Raw genomic sequence first — 25,898 nt, forward strand, 5'->3', positions numbered from 1 at the left:
TGTTTTAATTGTCAACAATGGGCCAGTCACATCTCAAGCGTTCCCGTCGTGGCAATGTGACGTTTGTTTGCCAAGACCTTTTTCCAAATCAGGCTTTTAGGGAAGGAAGGAAGGAGAGCGAGGGAGGAGGGGAGTGGTAAAGAAAGCAAGCCATTTCCCTGGTGATCTTTTTCACAGGCATAGGAAATAACAAGCCAGGACTACTCTGTCTGCTTCCTTAAAAGGGCACGAAGCTGAGCACTACATCAGAAGGGGACTTTTCATAGTAGACCCATTTAGTTGGTTTCACCTAGGCCCTCTGGGGCTCTCGTGGCCCCTCCATGGGTCTGATAGCTGAGGGGAGGATTCTCCTTTGTGGTGGGTTTGTTTTGGACAAGACCGACAGACATTCACTGAGTGTACAAAACACTACGGACACCTGCTCTTTCCATGAGACTGGCCAGGTGAATCCAGGTGAAAGCTGTGATCCCTTATTGATGTCACTTGTTAAATCCACTTCAATCAGTGTAGATGAAGGGGAGGAGACTGGATAAAGGATTTTTGAGCCTTGAGACAATTCAGACATGATTTGTTTATCTGTGCCATTCAGAGGATGAATGGACAAGACAAAATATTTAAGTCCCTTTTGAACAGGGTATGGTAGTTGGTGCTTGGTGCACCGGTTTGTGTCAAGAACTGCAACGCTGCTCGGTTTTCACTCAACAGTTTCCTATGTGTATCAACAAGGGTCTGACACCTAATGAACATCCAGGCAACTTCACACAACTGTGAGAAGCACTGGAGTCAACATGGGCCAGCATCCCCATGGAACACTTGAGTCCCTGCCCCGGTGAATTAAGGCTGTTCTGAGGGCAAAAGGAGGGGGGTGTAACTCAATATTAGGAATATGTTCCTAGTGGTTGGTATACTCCGTGTGTACACACACCACACACGTAGGGGTCAAATATCTTCATCGTCTCCAAAGGATCAAATCCATGGCTGAAAGTCCTGCTCTAGGAGTGACTCTACTACGGTGCGTTCAGATTTGGATGACTCAGTCAGACACGCGGCACAGACACAGGAAGTTGTTAGAAACAAGGGGTTCCGGCTGGATTTCAAAGGCCTGATGCTGCTCATGTGCTCCACAGCTGCAGGTGGAGGGGGTTGATGGGACATGGGGATAGTAGCAGATGGGAAGGAATGGGAGCTGTTGAAGGAGAACGAACACAGGGGTATATTCATTATGGTGGAAATTTCAGATCATATCTGGCTGTATCTGTTCTATTCTTTTCTGTAACATCACGCCCTCCTTAACAAGCCTCAGGTTAATACATAGAATCTGATTTCAGATCCTAGACCTACTGTAGATCTATACTTTTGTGCAATGATTCACTAATTAATTCTTTAGCCTTTTGGTGGACCATGGAGCAATAGGTTTGAGATATAGTTTTGTATACACATGTAGGTTTCTAGTGTGTGACTATAGGCCCCTGTTCGTTAGAGCACGCCGCAGGAAATTGGTTGTATTGGAAAAAGAATAAGAGTTTCTTATTGGACAAGTTCAGATAGTGTGTCCCTGTTTCACTCCACGTTGTGCCTTCTGAACACGGCCCAGATTTCTTTCTCAGACGTTGATGTTTCATCAGGGATTGTTCATGTGCTGCCAGACATCCATGTACAGCCTGTGATATTTTTCAGTCTTGTGGTCTGAGGGTTCAGCTTGACGGCCAAAGTAAACACGGTGGGTGGACAAGTCTCTGTACGAGTCCAGCTTCATCGCTCACATCATCATTAAAGCATGTACAGCTCTGTGTGTGTGACTCATGCTCACTGTGTGTGTGTCCATGGGGTGCATGTGCACTCGCTGTGTTTATATGTTGTGTGTACGTTCACCAGCTGTGTTGTGTGTACGTTCACCAGCTGTGTTGTGTGTACGTTCACCAGCTGTGTTGTGTGTACGTTCACCAGCTGTGTTGTGTGTACGTTCACCAGCTGTGTTGTGTGTACGTTCACCAGCTGTGTTGTGTGTACGTTCACCAGCTGTGTTGTGTGTACGTTCACCAGCTGTGTTGTGTGTACGTTCACCAGCTGTGTTGTGTGTACGTTCACCAGCTGTGTTGTGTGTACGTTCACCAGCTGTGTTGTGTGTACGTTCACCAGCTGTGTTGTGTGTACGTTCACCAGCTGTGTTGTGTGTACGTTCACCAGCTGTGTTGTGACCACTGACTACTGATGATACCAGTCAACATCCTGGAATAGAGGACTTCTCTGTAGGAAGACTTTATATAAGGACATGTAGGGACTAGACTGCATTACTGAGGCAATGAAGGGAGGGTTCACTGGCTAAGAACACCACCCTATCGACTTTCACTTCCTCTATTCTGATCATGGTTCATAAGGGCACACAGTGAAACATTTTAAAATATATTGTAACAAATTGAGTGTTTCAGTCCCTCTCTGTTTTAGTCTGTTTTCTTCTGTTTGGTGTCTGATGAACACAACCCAGCTGTCGTGTGTTTGTCAGGAGTCCTAGTTAATAAGATGTGTCCTTCTACTCCCATCCCCTCTCTGGCACCACACCCTTTCTGTATCGCTTACCTGCCCCCAGCTGCAAGGCTGATTTCCAAACCAATATGAATTAGCACTAACCCCTTAATTACTGTGAATAAAGCTATCCTGCCACTGACTGATTGAGAGCCAGTGTTCCCCTTAGGTAGAGCTCTAGGATCTGCTTCCCCACCCCAATCCTAACCTTAACCATTTGTGGGAGAAATACAAAACTGACCCTGTATCAGCATCTAGGGGCAACTTCACCCTGAATGTTGCTAGTGCAGCCACTACCTGCCTACCTGGCTTGCACAAGGAACCACACCTACCTAGAGTTTTGGTATCGGTCTCCCCCAGCCCCCCTCCCCTGAAACACTGCAGGTAGGTGGGGGAGGGGCATGTAGGTGGGGGAGGCACAAAGAGGGCCTGTCCTGTTGGCCTATTAGCGGCTAGCCCCGCTCCCTCCGGAAACCAGCTAGCAGAGAGAGAGAGAGACAGAGGGAGGGAGAGTTAGCTAGCTGTCTGTGCTACTGCGTACTTAAAACACAGAGACTTGACAAACTGTCATGTCATGGTTTCAGTTAGCTAATATGCTCATCCAATTGACTTGTCATGATGGTCAAGAGTGTTTATTTTTTATTTTATTTCACCTTTATTTAACCAGGTAGGCTAGTTGAGAACAGGTTCTCATTTACAACTGCGACCTGGCCAAAATAAAGCATAGCAGTGTGAACAGACAACACAGAGTTACACATGGAGTAAACAATTAACAAGTCAATAACACAGTAGAAAAAAAGGGGAGTCTATATACAATGTGTGCAAAAGGCATGTAGGCGAATAATTACAATTTTGCAGATTAACACTGGAGTGATAAATGATCAAATGGTCATGTACAGGTAGAGATATTGGTGTGCAAAAGAGCAGAAAAGTAAATAAATAAAAACAGTATGGGGATGAGGTAGGTGAGAATGGGTGGGCTATTTACCAATAGATTATGTACAGCTGCAGCGATCGGTTAGCCGCTCAGATAGCTGATGTTTGAAGTTGGTTTAGTGAGAAAAAAGCAATTTTTTTATTTATTTTTGTTTATTTTTTTGCGCAATTCGTTCCAGTCACAGGCAGCAGAGTACTGGAACGAAAGGTGTACACGGGGAGGGAATGCTGTTGCAGGAATGTGGACTGATATGAGAGGTATTTCATACTTCTGCAACTTAGATATCAGACTAAAGATGTAGATTCTCACTGCCTGCTGTAGGCCTTTACACTAAGCAGGTGTTTAATGCTATCAGATGTTTGGTTTATAACATCAGCCAGTGACTTCAGTTCTCCATCTCCCGAGATTGAATTGGATTTCTGTTGAAATAAGTGGAATGACCAATGTCCTAGATTTTCATATGGAATTCTGTTGTAAGTTGTGTGGGCATGACACCCTGTACTAGTCTATAGAGTTCCCTTTCCTGTGGTCTCATGCCATTGTGGTTGGATGCCATTTAGACCCAAGTCCTCTCATTCAGCAGGAGGAGATCGCCCTCCAGTGGTAATTCAGTAGAATGGCAGTAAATATGCTGCAGACCCAGTGGGTGGGTGTGTGCTGTTTTGGAGTTAGACTGACCACCTCACTGTGTGTTCTTCCAGGAGACCGAGGACCCCTCTGCTGTGCTCTGGTTGGATGAGATCCAGAATGCCGTACTGATGTCCAATAAGGATACCCAGGAGGCCTTGCAGTGTAAGAATAGTACACACCCTAGCTGTCCCACAAGCACCTTTTCCTCAGGATTCCAAGCAGACCTGGGTTCACATATAGTATCTGTTTTATTTCAAATACATTTGATTGACTGCCTGAAGTGTCATATGCGCAAGCTTAGCACATTTGGGACTATTCCATTTTTCCAGCATGTCAGAAGGGCAAGCTTAGCACATTTGGGACGATTCCATTTTTCCAGCATGTCAGAAGGGCAAGCTTAGCACATTTGGGACTATTCCATTTTTCCAGCATTTCAGAAGGGCAAGCTTAGCACATTTGGGACGATTCCATTTTTCCAGGGAGCTTAGCACATTCCATTCCATTTTTCCAGCATGTCAGAAGGGCAAGCTTAGCACATTTGGGACGATTCCATTTTTCCAGCATGTCAGAAGGGCAAGCTTAGCACATTTGGGACGATTCCATTTTTCCAGCGTTTCAGAAGGGCAAGCTTAGCACATTTGGGACTATTCCATTTTTCCAGCGTTTCAGAAGGGCAAGCTTAGCACATTTGGGACGATTCCATTTTTCCAGCGTTTCAGAAGGGCAAGCTTAGCACATTTGGGACGATTCCATTTTTCCAGCGTGTCAGAAGGGCAAGCTTAGCACATTTGGGACTATTCCATTTTTCCAGCGTTGTCAGGCAATCTCAATCAAACACAGCGAAGGTATTTGAAAGAACACATACTATTTGAACACCGGTTTGGTTCCAAGCTATTTCCTGTAAGTAGAGCATGATGGAATACTGAAAAACCAAGTAAAAAACCTTGATAAATAAATGACTCGTTTCTTCGTCAGTCTCCCAGGCCATCCAGGCCATCAACAGCGCGGTGGACAGTGGCGAGGCGTCTAAGACCCTGGCTGCGCTGCGCTCCCCTGGGGCCGGCCTCTACGGAGTCACCCCTGAGTGTGTCCAGAACTACCAGGATGACCTGGCCAAGATCAAACAGGACAAGACCCAGGATGGTGAGGAGGATGGTCATGGCTGCATCCCAAATGGCACCCTTTTCCCTACATAGTGCACTATTGACCAGACCCCTATGGAGGGGGGATATACTGTATATGCCCTATATAGGGCATTGGGTGCCATTGGGCCACAGTCACACAATGTGGCCAGTTTTCTTTCATTACTTTTATTGTTTTGTGTTCATTACCTGCAATTAGTTTCTTCTACAATGGAGTTGGTGCAGGAACATGTAGGTTCCATTAGTAGATGTGACTAAATGGCATCAGCCAGAGCAAGTTAATGTTCATAGTCAAAAGATGTTTCTTACCCAGGAACTGCAGATATAAAGGAGCTTGATCACTTGCTTTAGTACAACAGACAAGGTAAACATGGTTCCCTGACTGACAGATGGATGGAGCCAGATATATCAAGATGTACAGTCTGTAAATAACTTGGTGAGAAATATGTCCATAACGCTGTGTGTTCATGCTCCAGGTGACAACGGCAGTGACTGGATGAAGCACTGGGTGAAGGGAGGACACAACTACTACTACAACCTGAAGACAGGAGAGGGCTCCTGGACTGAACCTGCAGACTTCCTCCAGAACAACAGCCAGCTCAACAAGGAGGACATCCAGGTAGGCTAAGATGGATACTGGGAGCCCTGGGGTGAAGTTTCCCCTGTGTACAGAGCTAGGATCAGTTCCTCCTGCCCAAATCATAACGTCAACCATTAGTGGGGAAAATGTAAGACTGGCCGTGTCTAGGGGCAGTTTCACCCTACACCATACAGGGCTTTGCCTCTTCCTCTCTGGCTGTATTCATTGAGGTGAAACCTTCAGAACCTTGCAGATAGAATTGTAATGAATAGAACGTGCATGATTCCCTCTTACATGAGACTTCTGTTCTACAAAATGCATTTCTATGTGGACGATCTATAATGCTGCACCCAGCTGAACAGGCCGCAGTACTGTGGTGATGTAGCTTTGTGGAGCATGCTAACAGCGCTCCTTCTACCACTCCCATTGTTTTTAAAGGAAATGCTAATGCTAAACTCCACCGTAGCTAAGTGGACAACCTAAAGTCTTACATTGTTTATGCTCATGCAGGCGAATGTATAGTTGAGATCATTATGCAAACTCAGACCTTAATATAAATCATTCAATAATATCAATAGTAGACTTGCCAAAAGAATAGTTGAGTGCGTGGATCCCAAGTCGGAATACTGTCATGGTCCATACAGACTACTTTCTTGGTATTTGTACGATTAGGTGAATTTGCCATTTCAGATTTTCCTTTATCATTCTCACTTAACTCCCATCTCTTTTGCTAAAAACAGACACACCTTCCACTGCCACCCCTAAAGCTGTGTTGATAGTATGTCATTATGTAAGTGGGCCTGTGTGTGACTGGCTCTCTGTGTTGTCAATCAGTCTGTGGTTTCCGGGGTGACCACCATCTACAACCGGGAGCAGCTGTGGCTGGCCAATGAGAGCCTGATTGCCAAGCTGCAGGCCGGATGCCGCGGCTACCTGGTGAGGAAAGGCCTGAAGGAGAGAAAAGACTTCCTGAAATCTCAGGACCCAGCCATTACCACCATACAGGTCAGAGGTCAAACTCTTCCCTCCCTTTGGACATGGAGTGAATCAATATTTCCTTGATTCCTCACATCCTTTCTCCTCATCTCCTTCTCAACATCCTTTCTCCTCATCTCCTTCTCAACATCCTTTCTCCTCATCTCCTTCTCAACATCCTTTCTCCTCATCTCCTTCTCAACATCCTTTCTCCTCATCTCCTTCTCAAAGTCCATTGGAGCAGAAGACTTGAGATTCCTCCCCTCGGATCTTCTCCTCCAATACTCTTTGAGAAGGATGAGAGGGGGCGCGACCAATCAAGGAAATAAAATTGAGATTCACCCATAGTCATTACACATTTCACAGTACACACTTTGAAAATGTATATATTTTAAATGTGACCTTTATTTAACTAGGCAAGTCAGTTGAGAACAAATTCTTATTTATAATGATGGCCTAAACCCGGCTGACGCTGGGCCAATTGTGTGCCGGCCTATGGGACTCCTAATTCTATATGCCTATGGGACTCCTAATTCTATATGCCTATGGGACTCCTAATTCTATATGCCTATGGGACTCCTAATTCTATATGCCTATGGGACTCCTAATTCTATATGCCTATGGGACTCCTAATTCTATATGCCTATGGGACTCCTAATTCTATATGCCTATGGGACTCTTAATTCTATATGCCTATGGGACTCCAGGGGCGGCAGGTTGAGCTTGGACTACTAACCGAAAAGTTGCTGGATGGAATCCCCAAGCTTGTCGTGGTAATTTCCTGTAAGGAATACCTAGGATAGGATAAGTAATCCCTCTCACCCCCCTTTAAGATTTAGATGCACTACTGTAAAGTGACTGTTCCACTGGATGTCATAAGGTGAATGCACCAATTTGTAAGTCGCTCTGGATAAGAGCATCTGCTAAATGACTTGTAAATGAAAGGAGAGTTTACAAACCACACAAGTCAGTTATACTTTAAACTGAATCTTTTAATTATATGAGCTTCACCATAGCCCTTTGACTCAGATCAATTCAGTGTCAATAAATTAATTCAGAGTGTCAACATAATGGCAGCAGATCTTTTATAGCAAAGATCCACCTCTCAACTCACAATGACGAACCCCAGGTCTTAGGAAAACTGCACAAAGGAAGACTTTTACTTGAGAGAGGAGTATCCCATAGCCAGACAGCATTAGCTATAAATTATCGTTCAGTTTGCTCTCTTAGACGAGGTTCTACTTCTCGTTCTTGATATTACCAAAACATTACCTTATCCAATGGCATATCAATTGTCAATTCTAGATTCTCCCATCTCAAATACAATCCCTCCAGGAGAACTCACGGAGAGGAGTGAGCCTCTAGGTCATATACCATGAAAGACAAGTTTGGACATCAGAGGGGACACATACAGTGGTTCCAGACACTGTCATACTCCTCCCCCCAAAAGGGAAAAGTAGGGAGTGACTAGCACACAGACATTGTGGAGCCAAGAGATAATTGTTTCCCCTCAATCATCCCCTCACATGGTTTAAAAGAGCAGTTCACATATGAAGACAAGCCTGACCTCTCCCCTCTCTGGGGCCCAAGTAACTTTCCCACATAAGCATATTTCTGAAAGTTGATAAAACATCTTATTTATCAATGTTCCCTAACTAATTCTGATTCGACAAGCTGACTAGGTTAAAATCTGTAGTTCTGCCCCTGAATAAGGCAGTTAACCCACTGTTCCTAGAGCGTCATTGTAAATAAGAATTTGTTCTCAACGGACTTGTCTAGTTAAATAAATAAAATAATGTCTGGATGTGATAGAACATACACAACCCCAGTGCTACACAGCCAGTCTCAAATCATTCCCTTAGTCCTAAGCCTTCAACAGTATCTACCCAGTTCTGCAAACACTGAAGGCTTTGGGCCAAGTGGGAACTGCTGACATTTTAAAGAAAACATTGTCCCACTTTATTGCCATGTTTAACTTTAAGGGACAGTTTCTGACTAGTCTAAGAGCACTTTCAATGGTGATTCTCCATTGAGCATGATTTTTAGTCTAGGACTCAGACTGTCTGTGAATTTGGCCCTAAAAATGCTCTTGTGCTTCTTAACACTGGTCCTGTATATTTGTCTGTATCTTACAGGCTCATTTTAGAGGCTACAAGCAGAGGAAGGTCTATATAAAGAGGAAGGAATACCTGAATGACCACAGTGAGGATGCTGTAAAGGTAAGGTCTCACCTACTGTATGTGTAGCCATCTTTAGAATAAAACAACACATGGCCTTGATTGGTGGGTCCTGTTCATTGGGGCATGCAACGTTCTAAACGCTTTGCAAAATAAACATGTACTTTTCTTATTGGACAAGGCCAGGTTGTCCCTCCCTGTTTCAGTTCATTTTCTTTTCTTTTGGGCCTTAATGAACATGAGCCTGTGTTGCTGCTTTTCCTTTAAGTCTGAGGTTTTCTGTGAATTTCAAATCTTTTTTAGTATTGACCTAGTTGAGTTATTGCTTTAGATCCAGTCGATGGTGAGGATGCACCAAGCTCGCAAGAAGTACAGAGACCGCCTGAAGCACTTCAAGGACCATGTGAGTTGATGTATTTAGTTAACCCTTATTTTACAAGATACACAAGTCATTTAAATCTATTAGTAGCGGGTAGTTTGAATCCCAGATTGAACAAATGTTAACCATTTGATATATTAGGGGTATTCAACTGTTACCTTACGAGATCTGGAGCCTGCTGATTTTCTGTTCTACCTGATAATTAATTCCTGGTGTCCCAGGTCTAAATCAGTCCCTGATTAGAGGGGAACAATGAAAAAATGCAGTGGAACTGGCTTCCAGGTCCAGTGTTGAGTTTGAGGGTGAATTACTATTAAAAAAAGGGTATTTCTGTAAAATGAGTATGAATCTTTGATGAAAGACAAGTAGCTAGAAGGTCCAGTAGCTTGTAGAGTCTGGTTCCTGTCAAGGTCTCCTGCTTTCAGGGAATGTTGCCTTGTTACTATGCTACTACTTGACTCTAGCCCAGGTAACAGCGACGCATGTTGTCAATTTTGTGAAAAGCGCTACATAAATGTGATTGAGGTGAGTTGTAGTTATATGGTGTGGTATATGGTGTGCCCAGGGCTGTCTGTTCTCTAGTCTTCTGTATTCACTGTATGACGTCACATCTAACTCTTTATATCCTCGCCTGACACATCCACTGACATTTTCTCTCTCAATCCCAATGGCACCCTATTCTCTAAATAGTGCACTACTTTCAAATAGTGCACTACTTTTGACCAGAGCCCTATGGGCCCTGGTCATAGTAGTGTACTATATAGGAAATTGGGTGCCATGTGGGACACACTCGTCCCACATTTAAATGTCCTTTCAGCTTAATGAGGCTACTAGGCTAGATGGCTCACTTAACTCTGTACCCTGACTAACTACAGATTACCAATGTAATCTTTCTCTTTATAAAAGTGCTGCTTCCCACATGGCACCCTGTTCCCTATATAGTGTACTACATTTGACCAGAGCTCTAAGGGAATGGGGTGCCATTTGGGACACAGTCATGTTCTTGATCAGTGAAGTGACTGCTGTTTGCTCTGTTGTGGCAGATCAATGATGTGGTGAAGATCCAGGCGTTCATCAGAGCCAACAAAGCCAGAGACGACTACAAGACACTCAGTGAGTATGATGATGATGATGATGATTAGAACCCTCACCCACCACTGGCTGTCTCTTTTCACCATCTTCTCTCCGTACTGAGTCTCGTCTCCCAGCTGTTCTTTCTGCCATATACGACTCCATCCTGACTGAATCCCTCTCTCACTGTCTCTCACTGTCTCTCACTGTCTCTCTCACACAGTCAACGCTGATGATCCTCCCATGGCGGTGGTGCGCAAGTTCGTCCACCTCCTGGACCACAGCGACCAGGACTTTCAGGAAGAGCTGGACTTGATGAGGCTCCGGGAAGAGGTGGTCACCAACATTCGCTCCAACCAGCAGCTGGAGAATGACCTGAACCTGATGGACATCAAGATCGGCCTGCTGGTCAAGAACAAGATCACCCTGCAGGAGGTGGTGTCCCACAGCAACAAGCTGACCAAGAAGAACAAGGGCGAGTTGTCCAACCTGATGATGATGAACAAACAGAGAGGAGGCCTGAAGGCTCTGAGCAAGGAGAAGAGGCTCAAGCTGGAGGCCTATCAGTATCTTTTCTACCTGCTGCAGGTACTGTAGATGCTGTGTGTCAACGCATGTATGTATCGATCTCCTCAAACAGTTAGCAAAGCTGTACTGCAAAGAGAATCACACTCGCAAACAGTTGAGAAACATAAAATACTGTAGGTGACAGTGAGACAGACTAGAAACGGAACAGGAAAACATCCAATCTAACCATAGTTAACGTGTTTCCTTTCTGTCCTCCCTGCAGACCAACCCCACCTACCTGGCCAAGCTGATCTTCCAGATGCCCCAGAATAAGTCCACTAAGTTCATGGACTCTGTGATCTTCACCCTGTATAACTACGCCTCCAACCAAAGAGAGGAGTACCTGCTGCTCAAACTCTTCAAGACCGCCCTGCAGGAGGAGATCAAGTAAGGAGCTAATACTTGAAACAATAGAATTCATCAATAAGGCCTGGGGAGGTGTGGTATATGGCCAATATACCATGGATAAGGGTTGTTCTTATGCATGATGCAACGTGGAGTGCCTGGATACAGCCCTTAGCCATGGTATATTGGCCATATACCACAAACCCCCATGGTACCGTATTGCTATTATAAACTGGTTACCAATGTAATTACAGCAGTAAAAAGTGTTGTCATATCCGTGGTATAAGGTCTGATATACCACGGCTGTCAGCCAATCAGCATTCAGGGATCGAACCACCCAGTTTATAACTTAGCATATGCCACTTACAGTCATGCGTATTTCATATGGGTAGTCCAAGCGGGAATCGAACACATGAGCCTTGGCGACGAAGCGCTATGCTCTACCAAGAGTCACACAGAAACACTTATACAGTCTAGCAGTGTCTCACCATGTTCCTAACCTTGTGTTCTCAGATCCAAAGTGGATCAGATCCAGGAGATCGTCACGGGCAACCCCACGGTCATCAAGATGGTGGTGAGTTTCAACCGTGGCGCCCGAGGCCAGAATGCACTGCGTCAGATCCTGGCACCTGTCGTCAAGGAAATCATGGACGACAAGACGCTGAACATCAAGACTGACCCGGTGGACATCTACAAGAGCTGGGTCAACCAGATGGAGACACAAACTGGAGAGGCCAGGTGAGAGGAGGAGTCTGGGTAATGGAGTTCAGAGGAGACTGTCAGAGAGGAGTTGGGAGTTTGGCGTCAACTGTTCAAAGATGGAAAGTATTAAGAGCTGTCGTTACAATTTCTGAGTGAAATTATATGACTGTGTACCTTTCTCTCGCCCTTTCCCTCCGCTCCTTTCTGTACCACCTCTTTCCCTCCGCTCCTTTCTGTACCACCTCTTTCCCTCCCTCCTTTCTGTACCACCTCTTTCCCTCGCTCCTTTCTGTACCACCTCTTTCCCTCGCTCCTTTCTGTACCACCTCTTTCCCTCCCCTCCTTTCTGTACCACCTCTTTCCCTCCCCTCCTTTCTGTACCACCTCTTTCCCTCCCTCCTTTCTGTACCACCTCTTTCCCTCCTCCTTTCTGTACCACCTCTTTCCCTCCCCTCCTTTCTGTACCACCTCTTTCCCTCCCCTCCTTTCTGTACCCATCTTTCCCTCCCCTCCTTTCTGTACCACATCTTTCCCTCGCTCCTTTCTGTACCACCTCTTTCCCTCGCTCCTTTCTGTACCACCTCTTTACCCCTCCTTTCTGTACCACCTCTTTCCCTCCCCTCCTTTCTGTACCACCTCTTTCCCTTCCTTTCTGTACCACCTCTTTCCCTCCCTCCTTTCTGTACCACCTCTTTCCCTCCCTCCTTTCTGTACCACCTCTTTCCCTCCCTCCTTTCTGTACCACCTCTTTCCCCCCTCCTTTCTGTACCACCTCTTTCCCTCCCCTCCTTTCTGTACCACCTCTTTCCCTCTCCCTCCTTTCTGTACCACCTCTTTCCCTCCCCTCCTTTCTGTACCACCTCTTTCCCTCCTTTCTTACCACCTCTTTCCCTCGCTCCTTTCTGTACCACCTCTTTCCCTCCTCCTTTCTGTACCACCTCTTTCCCTCCTTTCTGTACCACCTCTTTCCCTCCCCTCCTTTCTGTACCACCTCTTTCCCTCCCCTCCTTTCTGTACCACCTCTTTCCCTCCTCCTTTCTGTACCACCTCTTTCCCTCCCTCCTTTCTGTACCACCTCTTTCCCTCCGCTCCTTTCTGTACCACCTCTTTCCCTCCGCTCCTTTCTGTACCACCTCTTTCCCTCCGCTCCTTTCTGTACCACCTCTTTCCCTCCCTCCTTTCTGTACCACCTCTTTCCCTCCGCTCCTTTCTGTACCACCTCTTTCCCTCCCGCTCCTTTCTGTACCACCTCTTTCCCTCCCCCTTTCTGTACCACCTCTTTCCCTCCCCCCTTTCTGTACCACCTCTTTCCCTCCCTCCTTTCTGTACCACCTCTTTCCCTCCGCTCCTTTCTGTACCACCTCTTTCCCTCCGCTCCTTTCTGTACCACCTCTTTCCCTCCGCTCCTTTCTGTACCACCTCTTTCCCTCCGCTCCTTTCTGTACCACCTCTTTCCCTCCGCTCCTTTCTGTACCACCTCTTTCCCTCGCTCCTTTCTGTACCACCTCTTTCCCTCCCCTCCTTTCTGTACCACCTCTTTCCCTCCCCTCCTTTCTGTACCACCTCTTTCCCTCCCCTCCTTTCTGTACCACCTCTTTCCCTCCCCTCCTTTCTGTACCACCTCTTTCCCTCCCCTCCTTTCTGTACCACCTCTTTCCCTCCCCTCCTTTCTGTACCACCTCTTTCCCTCCCCTCCTTTCTGTACCACCTCTTTCCCTCCCTCCTTTCTGTACCACCTCTTTCCCTCCCTCCTTTCTGTACCACCTCTTTCCCTCCCTCCTTTCTGTACCACCTCTTTCCCTCCCCCTTTCTGTACCACCTCTTTCCCTCCGCTCCTTTCTGTACCACCTCTTTCCCTCCGCTCCTTTCTGTACCACCTCTTTCCCTCCGCTCCTTTCTGTACCACCTCTTTCCCTCCCTCCTTTCTGTACCACCTCTTTCCCCCCTCCTTTCTGTACCACCTCTTTCCCTCCCTCCTTTCTGTACCACCTCTTTCCCTCCGCTCCTTTCTGTACCACCTCTTTCCCTCCCTCCTTTCTGTACCACCTCTTTCCCTCCCCTCCTTTCTGTACCACCTCTTTCCCTCCCCTCCTTTCTGTACCACCTCTTTCCCTCCCCTCCTTTCTGTACCACCTCTTTCCCTCCCCTCCTTTCTGTACCACCTCTTTCCCTCCCCTCCTTTCTGTACCACCTCTTTCCCTCGCTCCTTTCTGTACCACCTCTTTCCCTCCCCTCCTTTCTGTACCACCTCTTTCCCTCCCTCCTTTCTGTACCACCTCTTTCCCTCCCCTCCTTTCTGTACCACCTCTTTCCCTCCGCTCCTTTCTGTACCACCTCTTTCCCTCCGCTCCTTTCTGTACCACCTCTTTCCCTCGCTCCTTTCTGTACCACCTCTTTCCCTCCGCTCCTTTCTGTACCACCTCTTTCCCTCCCCTCCTTTCTGTACCACCTCTTTCCCTCCCCTCCTTTCTGTACCACCTCTTTCCCTCCCCTCCTTTCTGTACCACCTCTTTCCCTCCCCTCCTTTCTGTACCACCTCTTTCCCTCCCCTCCTTTCTGTACCACCTCTTTCCCTCTGTACCACCCTTTCTGTCCTTTCTGTACCACCTCTTTCCCTCCCCTCCTTTCTGTACCACCTCTTTCCCTCCCCTCCTTTCTGTACCACCTCTTTCCCTCGCTCCTTTCTGTACCACCTCTTTCCCTCCGCTCCTTTCTGTACCACCTCTTTCCCTCCGCTCCTTTCTGTACCACCTCTTTCCCTCCCCTCCTTTCTGTACCACCTCTTTCCCTCCCTCCTTTCTGTACCACCTCTTTCCCTCCCCTCCTTTCTGTACCACCTCTTTCCCTCCCTCCTTTCTGTACCACCTCTTTCCCTCCGCTCCTTTCTGTACCACCTCTTTCCCTCCGCTCCTTTCTGTACCACCTCTTTCCCTCGCTCCTTTCTGTACCACCTCTTTCCCTCCCCCTTTCTGTACCACCTCTTTCCCTCCCCCCTCCTTTTCCCCTCTGTACCACCTCTTTCCCTCCCCTCCTTTCTGTACCACCTCTTTCCCTCCCCTCCTTTCTGTACCACCTCTTTCCCTCCCCTCCTTTCTGTACCACCTCTTGTCCCTCCCCTTCTCTCCTCCAACAGTAAACTACCCTATGAGGTAACACCAGAGCAGGCTATGAGTCATGAGGAGGTGCGCACTCGCCTGGAAGCGTCCATCAAGAACATGAGGACGGTCACAGACAAGTTCCTGTCCGCCATCATTGTCTCTGTGGACAAAATCCCGTAAGTGTCTCTAGCTCTGTTCTCAATAGAATTAGGAGAAGGGACAGAGCCCTTCAGACCACAGCAATTTGATTGGAACACTCGTGGCTACACTCAATATGTCTGCCTGTCCACCAGTCATCTTGAATGGGAATGTCCATTCTAGACATTTATATTTCCATGCTGCTCTCATTTAATAGGGGTCGGTCCAAGATGTGGCCCTCGAGGGCCACATCTACTAGTTCCCAACCTTGCCTTTTTATCAACAGGTGATTTAGACCTGGAGTCTGTGACATGAATTGATAGTTTGAAATGTTGAAAAGGAGAAGCAGCAGGTATTAGATGTAGCCTGTGTTACACCCTGTTTTTCATCCCTGCTCTACAGAACATGAACCAGCAACTGTGGGTTATAATGCTTATAATGCTTCTATGAGAGAGGGTCACTTATATAGGGAATAAACCAGTTCTAAATGCACTCTAGAAAGTAAAGAAATGGGTCTTTGTGTGTCAGGTATGGGATGCGTTTCACCTCCAAGGTGCTGAAGGACACACTCCATGAGAAGTTCCCCGACGCTACAGAGGACGAGCTTCTTAAGGTGTCATTATATCATTCTTATACTATAGTCAACTGTTACACTGTATTGCTAGAACTGTGCTCTACGGGGCTCTGCTCTGCTCTACGGGGCTCTGCTCTACGGGGCTCTGCTCTGCTCTACGGGGCTCTGCTCTGCTCTACGGGGCTCTGCTCTGCTCTACGGGGCTCTGCTCTGCTCTACGGGGCTCTGCTCTGCTCTACGGGGCTCTGCTCTGCTCTACGGGGCTCTGCTCTGCTCTACGGGGCTCTGCTCTACTTGCACTGTTATCCTGGTGAGCTTGACTTGGTATCACTCTTCTTCTACTGAATGTGGTTTCCTTCTTTCTCTTCCCTCTCCCTTGTTCTCCTTCTCTCTTCCTCCCCTTTCTACAGCTATGCTCTCCTCCTCCTCGTCTTCTCTACAAACACCCAGGCTGCATACCAATTCTGTTCAAAACCTTCCTTCCTCTTCGCTGCAAACTTCCCTCGTCTCCTTTTCTCCCTGACTACTAAGTTTGAATCTCTGAACTTTTTCAAGTCCAAGATTAGTGGCTATAATATATTGACTATAAAGAAAAGGAGTCGAAGATTACTGGGACACAGCAACAGTTTTATACAACCAGTAAAACCCTGTCCACTGGTGTCCCTTGACAGGCTTGGTGTTGCCTACAGGAAGTACAGTGCTCTATCTAACGGGAGTGTGTCTGTTCAGATCGTGGGTAACCTGCTGTACTACCGCTACATGAATCCGGCCATCGTGGCGCCCGACGCCTTCGACATCATCGACCTGTCGGCCGGAGGTCAGCTGACCACAGACCAACGGCGGAACCTGGGCTCCATCGCCAAGATGCTGCAGCACGCCGCGTCCAATAAGATGTTCTTGGGGGACAACGCCCACCTCAACCCCATCAACGAGTACCTCAGCAGCTCCTACCAGAAGTTCAGGTGTAGTGGAGGACTGTCTTTATGGGTCGTGTTCATTAGGGCATGCTATGGAAAATGGAAAACATTTATCACTTTTATCCGTCTTGTGCTATAAATATTATCTTGGTGCATTTAATCCCCATCTAAGCATCGACATTGAAATGGATGCAGATCAAAAAACACGTTCCATTGTTGATCCTTTGAAGGGGCCTGGCATGGGTTTGAAGGGGCCTGGCATGGGTTTGAAGGGGCCTGGCATGGGTTTGAAGGGGCCTGGCATGGGTTTGAAGGGGCCTGGCATGGGTTTGAAGGGGCCTGGCATGGGTTTGAAGGGGCCTGGCATGGGTTTGAAGGGGCCTGGCATGGGTTTGAAGGGGCCTGGCATGGGTTTGAAGGGGCCTGGCATGGGTTTGAAGGGGCCTGGCATGGGTTTGAAGGGTCAGAAGACATTTACAGGATCATAAAAACATGAAATTGTGCTTTGTACAAGCAAGAGTTAGAATATGTGTTGCGTCTCTTTTTTTAAATAAATCGTCAACCAAAGATTGTGACACGTGAATTTACATCTAACTTAAACATGGAAATAATGGCTAGTAAGAGTGCGTCCTGAGGTGGGAGAGGCATGTGCGTAGCTTCTTACCCTCCTTGTATCTCTGTCCCTCCGCAGGCGTTTCTTCTTGGCGGCGTGTGACGTCCCGTCATTGGAGGACAAGTTCAACGTGGATCAGTACTCTGACCTGGTCACGCTTCAGAAACCTGTCATCTACATCTCTATAGGGGAGGTCATCAACACACACACGGTCAGTCTCTCTCACACACACAGGAAGACATGCTTATTTCTGCCCTCATAAATAAAAATGAGTACTCTTTCACACTTATCTCAGCGAGTTTACTTTTTCTCTGTTGTGAAAAACCCAAATTATACATGGAGTCATTTTGTACAATTTGTGACCAAGTACTAGTGTATTTTCTCATAGCCAGTACCAGAGGGATAATGTGTTTGTTTTCTCCCATATGAAGCCAAAGGCAAATGTCCACATTGTGTGAACAATAAAGATTTTCACATTGTAATGTTCCTGCTCGTCCCCACCCCAGCTGCTGTTGGACCACCAGGATGCCATCGCCTCGGAGCACAACGACCCCATCCACGAGCTGCTGGAAGACCTGGGAGAGGTGCCCACCATAGAGTCCCTCATCGGTCAGTACCGTAGATATGCCAGAGTCCCTCATCGGTCAGTACCGTAGATATGCCAGAGTCCCTCATCGGTCAGTACCGTAGATATGCCAGAGTCCCTCATCGGTCAGTACCGTAGATATGCCAGAGTCCCTCATCGGTCAGTACCGTAGATATGCCAGAGTCCCTCATCGGTCAGTACCGTAGATATGCCAGAGTCCCTCATCGGTCAGTAGTCCCTCATCCAGTACCAGTAGATATGCCAGAGTCCCTCATCGGTCAGTACCGTAGATATGCCAGAGTCCCTCATCGGTCAGTACCGTAGATATGCCAGAGTCCCTCATCGGTCAGTACCGTAGATATGCCAGAGTCTTCTAAATGTCTCACAGGTCATCGCTCTCCCCTCTTAGAGCTTCCTTCCATCCTCCCCACAACTTCATGGGATGTGAATGACACAACTTCCTCTCCTCTAACTGTCCCCTGTTCTCCCTCCAGGTGAGAACCCCCTCCCCCCAGGGGACCCCAACAGGGAGACGATGGGGAAGACAGAGGTGTCCCTCACCCTCGCCAACAAGTTTGATGTTCCCGGAGAGGCCAATGCAGAGATGGACGCCAGGACTCTACTGCTTAAGTAAGAGTAATATTTGTATACAGTAAAAAAATACACACTTTCTTAGGGCTCTTTCTCGATTGTCTAAATGGATCCTCCTCGCTTCGCCTTCTCGACTGCTCTTATCTGAAAGAACTGACCAGGAGGAAGCCATATGAGCTGCCACCATATTGTTTTCACCTGCCAAGTTTCATTTCCAATCAGTGCAGATGAAGGAGAGGAGATGAAGACAGATTTTTAAGCAATTAGATCCAAGGTGTTAGTTCAAAAGGAGGCCAAATTGAGTTCCCGGACTCCTCAGTTGTTTGTGCTTTCCCGGCTGAACCTTATCTTTCCTCTTTATGGCCTGCTACACTAGAGGCGTAACCTTTGCAGAGCGTGAGCCGCTCCAATGAATTGAAATGAAACCTGGGTGTGAGTGCCGGCTCCACGGGAGGCTCACGCTGCTCAGAATGGTTTTTCACTGGTTGTAATTTCCTGATTTCGACTCACAGCTTCACACCCAAGAACAATAGCATAGTGGCTTTCGCTCTGCTAACACCCAAGAGCAATAGCATAAAGTGGCTTTCGCTCTGCTCACACCCAAGAGCAATGGCATAAAGTGGCTTTCGCTCTGCTCACACCCAAGAGCAATGGCATAAAGTGGCTTTCGCTCTGCTCACACCCAAGAGCAATAGCATAAAGTGGCTTTCGCTCTGCTCACACCCAAGAGCAATAGCATAAAGTGGCGCTCGCTCTGCTCACACCCAAGAGCAATGGCATAAAGTGGCGCTCGCTCTGCTCACACCCAAGAGCAATGGCATAAAGTGGCTTTCGCTCTGCTCACACCCAAGAGCAATGGCATAAAGTGGCGCTCGCTCTGCTCACACCCAAGAGCAATGGCATAAAGTGGCGCTCGCTCTGCTCACACCCAAGAGCAATGGCATAAAGTGGCGCTCGCTCTGCTCACACCCAAGAGCAATGGCATAAAGTGGCGCTCGCTCTGCTCACACCCAAGAGCAATGGCTCTGCTCACACCCAAGAGCAATGGCATAAAGTGGCGCTCGCTCTGCTCACACCCAAGAGCAATGGCATAAAGTGGCGCTCGCTCTGCTCACACCCAAGAGCAATGGCATAAAGTGGCGCGCTCTGCTCACCCAAGAGCAATGGCATAAACGCTCTGCTCACACCCAAGAGCAATGGCATAAAGTGGCGCTCGCTCTGCTCACACCCAAGAGCAATGGCATAAATGGCATAAAGTGGCGCTCGCTCTGCTCACACCCAAGAGCAATGGCATGCTCACACCCAAGAGCAAAGTGGCGCTCGCTCTGCTCACACCCAAGAGCAATGGCATAAAGTGGCGCTCGCTCTGCTCACACCCAAGAGCAATGGCATAAAGTGGCGCTCGCTCTGCTCACACCCAAGAGCAATGGCATAAAGTGGCGCTCGCTCTGCTCACACCCAAGAGCAATGGCATAAAGTGGCTTTCGCTCTGCTCACACCCAAGAGCAATGGCATAAAGTGGCTTTCGCTCTGCTCACACCCAAGAGCAATGGCATAAAGTGGCTTTCGCTCTGCTCACACCCAAGAGCAATGGCATAAAGTGGCTTTTGCTCTGCTCACACCGGCTAAACGTTACGCTTCCAGTCTAGCAGCTAAAATAAACCTACTGTTGTCTTGACACCCTAGAATAGCTCCTATGTCTCTTTCCCCCTGTCTTTCTCTCTCCAGCACCAAGCGGCTGATCGTGGATGTGATCCGGTTCCAACCTGGAGAAACACTCACTGAGATTCTGGAGGGTGCTGCCAATCCTGAACAGGTGAGACCCTGAGGAGGTAGGGATGAATGAGGGAGACCTGGACAAAACGTTTCAGTGCAATAGTGAAGGTGTAAACTTGTCAGTATAACGCCTAAACAGTACACTGAGCTCAAAGTATTGGGACGGGGACACATTAGGTGTTTTGGCTCTACTCCAGCACTTTGATTTGAAATGATACAATGACGGAGGTTAAAGTACTGACTGTCAGCTTTTAATTTGAGGGTATTTTCATCCAAATTACAGTGCTTTTTGTACATAGTCCCCCCATATTAGGGGACCTATTCAAGTAGTCTCAACTTTATTATTTGTTCCCATGTTCCTAGCAATGATGATAAAATCAAGCTTGGGACTCTACGACCTTGTTGGATGCAGTTGCTGTCTTGGTTGTGTTTACGATTATTTTGTGGCCAATAGAAATGAATGGTAAATAATTGAAGTCGCTTTAAGTGTCTTGTTTTGAACACTTCTACATTGTGGATGTGACCATGATTACAGGTAGTTCTGAATGAACCGGGATGAAGGAGGAAGTTAGAGGCATAAATATCATATCCCACCTTATTGTAATGGTGAGAGGTAAGCATGTCTTGGGGTATGATACTTGTGAGCCTAACTTTTGTACCCTGCACACACTAATTGACAAAGAAACAAAACGAATGCTTTGTTGATATCAAAAAGGCTTTAGGCACCTCCCGAGTAGTGCAGCGGTGTAAGGCTCTGCAGGGCTTGAGGTGTCACTACAGATCCGGGTTCGATCCCAGGCTGTGTCACAGCTGGCTGCAACCGGGAGGCCCATGATGCTGCACAATTGGCCCAGCGTCGTCTGGGTTAGGGGAGATTTTGGCCTTGTCCCATTGCTCTCTAGTGACTCCTGTGGGGGGTAGGACACATGCACGCTGACACGGTTACCAGCTGTACAGTGTTTCCTTCTACACATTGGGTTAATGGAGCAGTGCGGCTTGGCAGGGCCGTGTTTTGGAGGACACGTGGCTCTCGACCTTTGCTTCCCCCGAGTCCGTACGGGAGTTGCAGCGATGGGACAAGACTAACTACCATTTGGGTACTTTTTCCAACACTGCAAAACAAGGTAGAAACTGAGATGCACTTCCTAACCTCCTTCCAAATGTATGACCATATTAGATACACATATTTGCCTCAGATTACACAGAACCACAAAGGATTTGAAAACAAATCCAATTTTGATCAACTCCCATATCCATTAGGTGGAATACCACAGTATGACATCACAGTAGCAATATTTGACCAGTTGCCATAAAGAGCAACCAGTGAGGCACAAACACCACTGTAAATACAACCCATATTTACTTTTTATTGATTTTCCCTTTTGTACTTCAACTATTTTCTCATTTTTACAACACTGTACATAGCCATAATAACATTCTATTCTTTTAACTTGTGTGTAATGTTTACTTTTCATTTTGGATTGTTTATCTATTTCATTTGGTTTGGCAATGTAAACATGGTTCCCATGCAAATACATTCCTTTGAATTGAGGGGGAGGGAAGGATGTAAACCTGTTATAAATATTAGTTACCAGCTCACTAACAGCGTAGCCTAGTGGTTAGTGTTGGACTAGTAACCGGAAGGTTGTGAGTTCAAACCCCCGAGCTGACAAGGGTACAAATCTGTCGTTCTGCCCCTGAACAGGCAGTTAACCCACTGTTCCCAGGCCGTCATTGAAAATAAGATTGTGTTCTTAACTGACTTGCCTGGTTAAATAAAGGTAAAATTAAAATTAAAAAGACTATCTTTGTTTTTGATGATATCGTTGTGCCATAAAGGTGAAGCAGAGGGGGCACACCACTAAAGACTGGTAGCTTGCACCAGTTTAAAGTAGTCTACTGAGTAGGACTTCCTCTGGGTTCGGGAGTTATCACTTTTGCTTGGCTTTATTCAACTATGATTTGTGCACAATGACAGTATATGGTGAATTTGTCCCTAGACGCTGATCTTGAGTCAGTTTAGCATTTTCCCCACTACTGTTTAGGTTAGAATTGGGGGAAGCGAAGCTGACCCTAGATCTGTGCCTTGGGGACTCTTCGCCAGAGCAACACATGACACCACCCCTGTTTTCCCCCTTCCAGGAAGTGGAGTACCAGCGTGCTATGCAGCGGCGGGCCATCCGCGATGCCAAAACCCCAGAGAAGATGAAGCAGGCCAAGCCGGTGGTGGATGACAGCCTGACGCTGCAGGGCAAGAAGGACAAGATCAGGAGCAACCTGCAGCGCCTGGCAGAGCTGGGCAAGGTGCACCCTGAGAACCGCTACCAGGACCTCATCAATGACATCGCCAAGGTACTGTACAGCTCGCTAGTTGAAGCTGTGTGTGTCCACCCCTTGAACCACTTCCAGGACCCTAATCAACGACATCGCCATGGTACTGTGTGAGAGAGAGTCAGTGTTTCTGTGTCTGTCACGTGTGTGGTACTTATAGTATACGTGTTTTTGTGGATGTGCCACATAAAATATAACTTGTTTGTTCCAGGACATCCGAAACCAGCGGCGGTATCGGCAGCGGAGGAAGGCGGAGCTGGTGAAGCTCCAACAGACAAATGCCGCCCTCAACTCCAAGACCGCCTTCTACAACGTCCAGATTGACTACTACAATCAGTACATCAAGACCTGCATGGACAACCTGGCCAGCAACAAGGGCAAGTGAGTGGGCTTTGTCTTCATACCAGGGGGAAGACGCTAGCCTCCAGGTTTCAGAGGTGGGCAGGTGACCGGGGGGATGCAAGTTGGAATCTCAGGGTTGACGGAGGATGTTTTGTGTGTCAGTAGAATAAAGGATCAAGAGCTCAACTGAATTCTTATTACAGAAATGTTGTTTGGTGTAAGTGAATAAGATAGACGGGGAAACATGCACTGCAGAGGTCAAGGGTTTGAACCTATTAGAGGGCTGGGTGGAGCCAATGTCATACTTTTTACATCTGGGTTGTGTTCATTAGGACACACGTTAACAAAATGTAACAAGTGTTTGTTATTGGACAAGTCTAGGAAGTACCTCCATTTGATTAAGTTTTAATTCCATGCCTAGTGAACACGACCCTGAAATGGAATGGAACTACCAAAATGTTAAGTTTCTAGCAGAAGGCAACTGCAACTCAGGTTGCAGGAACGTCATTACATGGACTGCTATTTCCTCTGTTACGATGTGTGACAGTGTTATGGACACTATATTCTCTCCCTCCCTCCTCAGGCTGTCAAAGAAACCAGGTGACACCAAGGCCAAGAAGAGTAAACAGGTGTCTCAGAAGTACACTGCCGCTCGCCTCCATGAGAAGGGTGTGCTGATCGAGATTGAAGACCTGCAGACAAACCAGTAAGTTAAAGATAGACCTTGGATGTTTAGTTAATAATTGTTTACCAAATGTTGTCTTGAAAGTTAGCTGTATGGGATTTATGATGTAATATGGATACATCTCATGACATCACACATCCTTAGTTTTAGGCAAACAATTGACATCCCTCTCCCCCACACACAGGTTTAAGAACGTTATCTTTGAGATCTCTCCGTCGGAGGCGGTTGGAGTGTTCGATGTGAAGGCCAAGTTCATGGGAGTGCACTTGGAGACGTTACAGTTGGAATACCAGGTATACATGTGAATGATGTACAGTGATGCTGGGATGTGAAAAAGGTGGTCAAATGGGATTTTATGGTTGATATTTCTGTATTTTTTAAAATACTTTTTCAAATGATTCCTTCTCCCTTTCTCCATTTCTCCTCATCTCCCTCGCTCTCCCCTTTCTCTGCTCCTCTCACTCTTCCTGCCTCTCGTGCTCTCCCTTCCTCTCAATCTCATCTCTCTTACTCGTCTCTTACACTCCCTTCTCTTCTCTCTCCCAGGACCTCCTGCAGCTGCAGTATGAGGGTGTGGCTGTGATGAAGCTCTTCGACAGGGCCACCATCAATGTCAACCTGCTTATCTTCCTGCTCAACAAGAAGTTTTATGGAAAATAGATGGATGGAAAGAGGAGAGGGGTCTACAGACACTGTTGAGAACAGAACATCTAACAGAGGGCCTTGGCTCTATGCTGTCTTATCTTAGCTCGGTTTCCCCCTCTTCCGCACTACTTTAACTATATGTATTCATTATGTGCCTTATTGAGATGGAATATTCACCGTACGGTATGTGCCTTATTGAGATGGAATATTCACCGTACGGTATGTGCCTTATTGAGATGGAATATTCACCGTACAGTATGTGCCTTATTCGCCAAGGAAAAGTCCACCGGAAACCTGCTGGATGCTCCAAGTGTATCCTCGTCAGGATCCAGAGTGCTTGTTGCGTTTTGTTACTATGTTACTGTAAGACTGTCAAGGTAGAAGATATGGATTTGTCTGTCAGGTTGTTTTCCGGTTATTTGAAACTCAATTCAACAGTTGCATGTTGATGACATCGCAAGCAATTTTGTCATACAGTATAACTTTAAGAAACTTGCAAATCCACTATTGACATAGGAAATAGCCTTTCAAGAGTAGACTGAACAATCAATGTAGAAAAGATGTGTTATGCTTTGTGTTAAATAAATTTCTAAAAAAAAAACTGTCCTTATTTATTCTTTGTGTTGTCAGTCCTCCAAGTATAGTTAAGGTTACTTTCTTTTTTATTTTCCTTTTAAGGAGTATAGTTGTCAGAGCAAGACACGTTTCATAGTTCTTTAGTCACATTCACTATTAAATGAAAATACGGTGACTTCAGTTGATTTTACTCCGTTCACCACTCTGAAGGAAACGGTTCATACACTCAGTGTAGAGTGCAGTATCATATAACAATGAGGAGAGATGCTTTAGGTTCCAGTAGATGTCACTCACTGTACACTAAACAAACTGTCTCTGGCACAGAATCCTTACGACAATCTGCTCCCTTTCAGAAGACTGGAAAGCGTGATATACAGTACTGCCCTGTCAGAATGGTTTTGAAATGATTTTTTAAAAACCAGTGTACCCTTGTAATTGAAGTTAATTTACACTGGGCCTAACCAGGATATAGTTACCTAGTAGCCTAAGCTCTTTCGCCCATAGTCCATAGAATGTTTTACATGTTTTAAAGAATAAAGCTTTAATAATGCCATTTTTCGTGAGATACATATTACCAGTGACATAAAAGTGACAATTTAAAACATTCATGAAGAGTTTTAAATTATTAAATGCTAAGAATGCTTACACATTTTAATGTTTATAAATTGTTAAATACACATTGGTTATTATGCACACTATGAATAGTAAATTAACTTTAAGGGAAGGTTTCCCAAAACCAGATCCAGCCTAGTCCTGAACTGAAATAGATTTTCAATAGAGATTCAGGATTAGGGTTAATCTGTGTCTGGGAAAACTGGTCCTATTAGTTAACATGGATTGTTTTGCAGAATGTCAGTATTTCATTTGCATTGTATGATGTAATATTTTTTCTCCATGTGGACACTAGCCAGCAGGTTCTAGTTCTGTATGTCCATGGATGATTGGATAGGTTTGAGAATGAAAAGTACAAGAACCTGAATAAATCAAGCTAATTTACT

General features: G+C 46.4%; 1 protein-coding gene across 1 annotated transcript in view; it reads left to right on the forward strand.

The window, feature by feature from the left end:
- iqgap1 (IQ motif containing GTPase activating protein 1) overlaps nt 1-25,494 on the forward strand; it is a 59,949-nt gene extending 34,455 nt beyond the window's left edge. Inside the window, exons 16-37 of the mRNA XM_046333020.1 lie at nt 4,162-4,252; nt 5,066-5,233; nt 5,709-5,851; nt 6,647-6,817; nt 8,923-9,006; nt 9,296-9,367; nt 10,387-10,456; nt 10,638-11,002; nt 11,205-11,368; nt 11,840-12,064; nt 15,162-15,302; nt 15,793-15,877; nt 16,568-16,800; nt 17,447-17,579; nt 17,875-17,977; nt 18,449-18,584; nt 20,274-20,361; nt 22,464-22,673; nt 22,864-23,033; nt 23,578-23,700; nt 23,864-23,972; nt 24,226-25,494. Of these exons, the coding sequence (XP_046188976.1) occupies nt 4,162-4,252; nt 5,066-5,233; nt 5,709-5,851; nt 6,647-6,817; nt 8,923-9,006; nt 9,296-9,367; nt 10,387-10,456; nt 10,638-11,002; nt 11,205-11,368; nt 11,840-12,064; nt 15,162-15,302; nt 15,793-15,877; nt 16,568-16,800; nt 17,447-17,579; nt 17,875-17,977; nt 18,449-18,584; nt 20,274-20,361; nt 22,464-22,673; nt 22,864-23,033; nt 23,578-23,700; nt 23,864-23,972; nt 24,226-24,339 (3,198 nt within the window). The 3' untranslated portion in view covers nt 24,340-25,494. The remainder of the gene's footprint in view (nt 1-4,161; nt 4,253-5,065; nt 5,234-5,708; nt 5,852-6,646; nt 6,818-8,922; nt 9,007-9,295; nt 9,368-10,386; nt 10,457-10,637; nt 11,003-11,204; nt 11,369-11,839; nt 12,065-15,161; nt 15,303-15,792; nt 15,878-16,567; nt 16,801-17,446; nt 17,580-17,874; nt 17,978-18,448; nt 18,585-20,273; nt 20,362-22,463; nt 22,674-22,863; nt 23,034-23,577; nt 23,701-23,863; nt 23,973-24,225) is intronic.
- Nucleotides 25,495-25,898: the final 404 nt, after the last annotated feature.

The sequence above is a fragment of the Oncorhynchus gorbuscha genome, unplaced genomic scaffold, assembly GCF_021184085.1.
Source record: "Oncorhynchus gorbuscha isolate QuinsamMale2020 ecotype Even-year unplaced genomic scaffold, OgorEven_v1.0 Un_scaffold_333, whole genome shotgun sequence".
Lineage (NCBI taxonomy): Eukaryota > Metazoa > Chordata > Actinopteri > Salmoniformes > Salmonidae > Oncorhynchus > Oncorhynchus gorbuscha.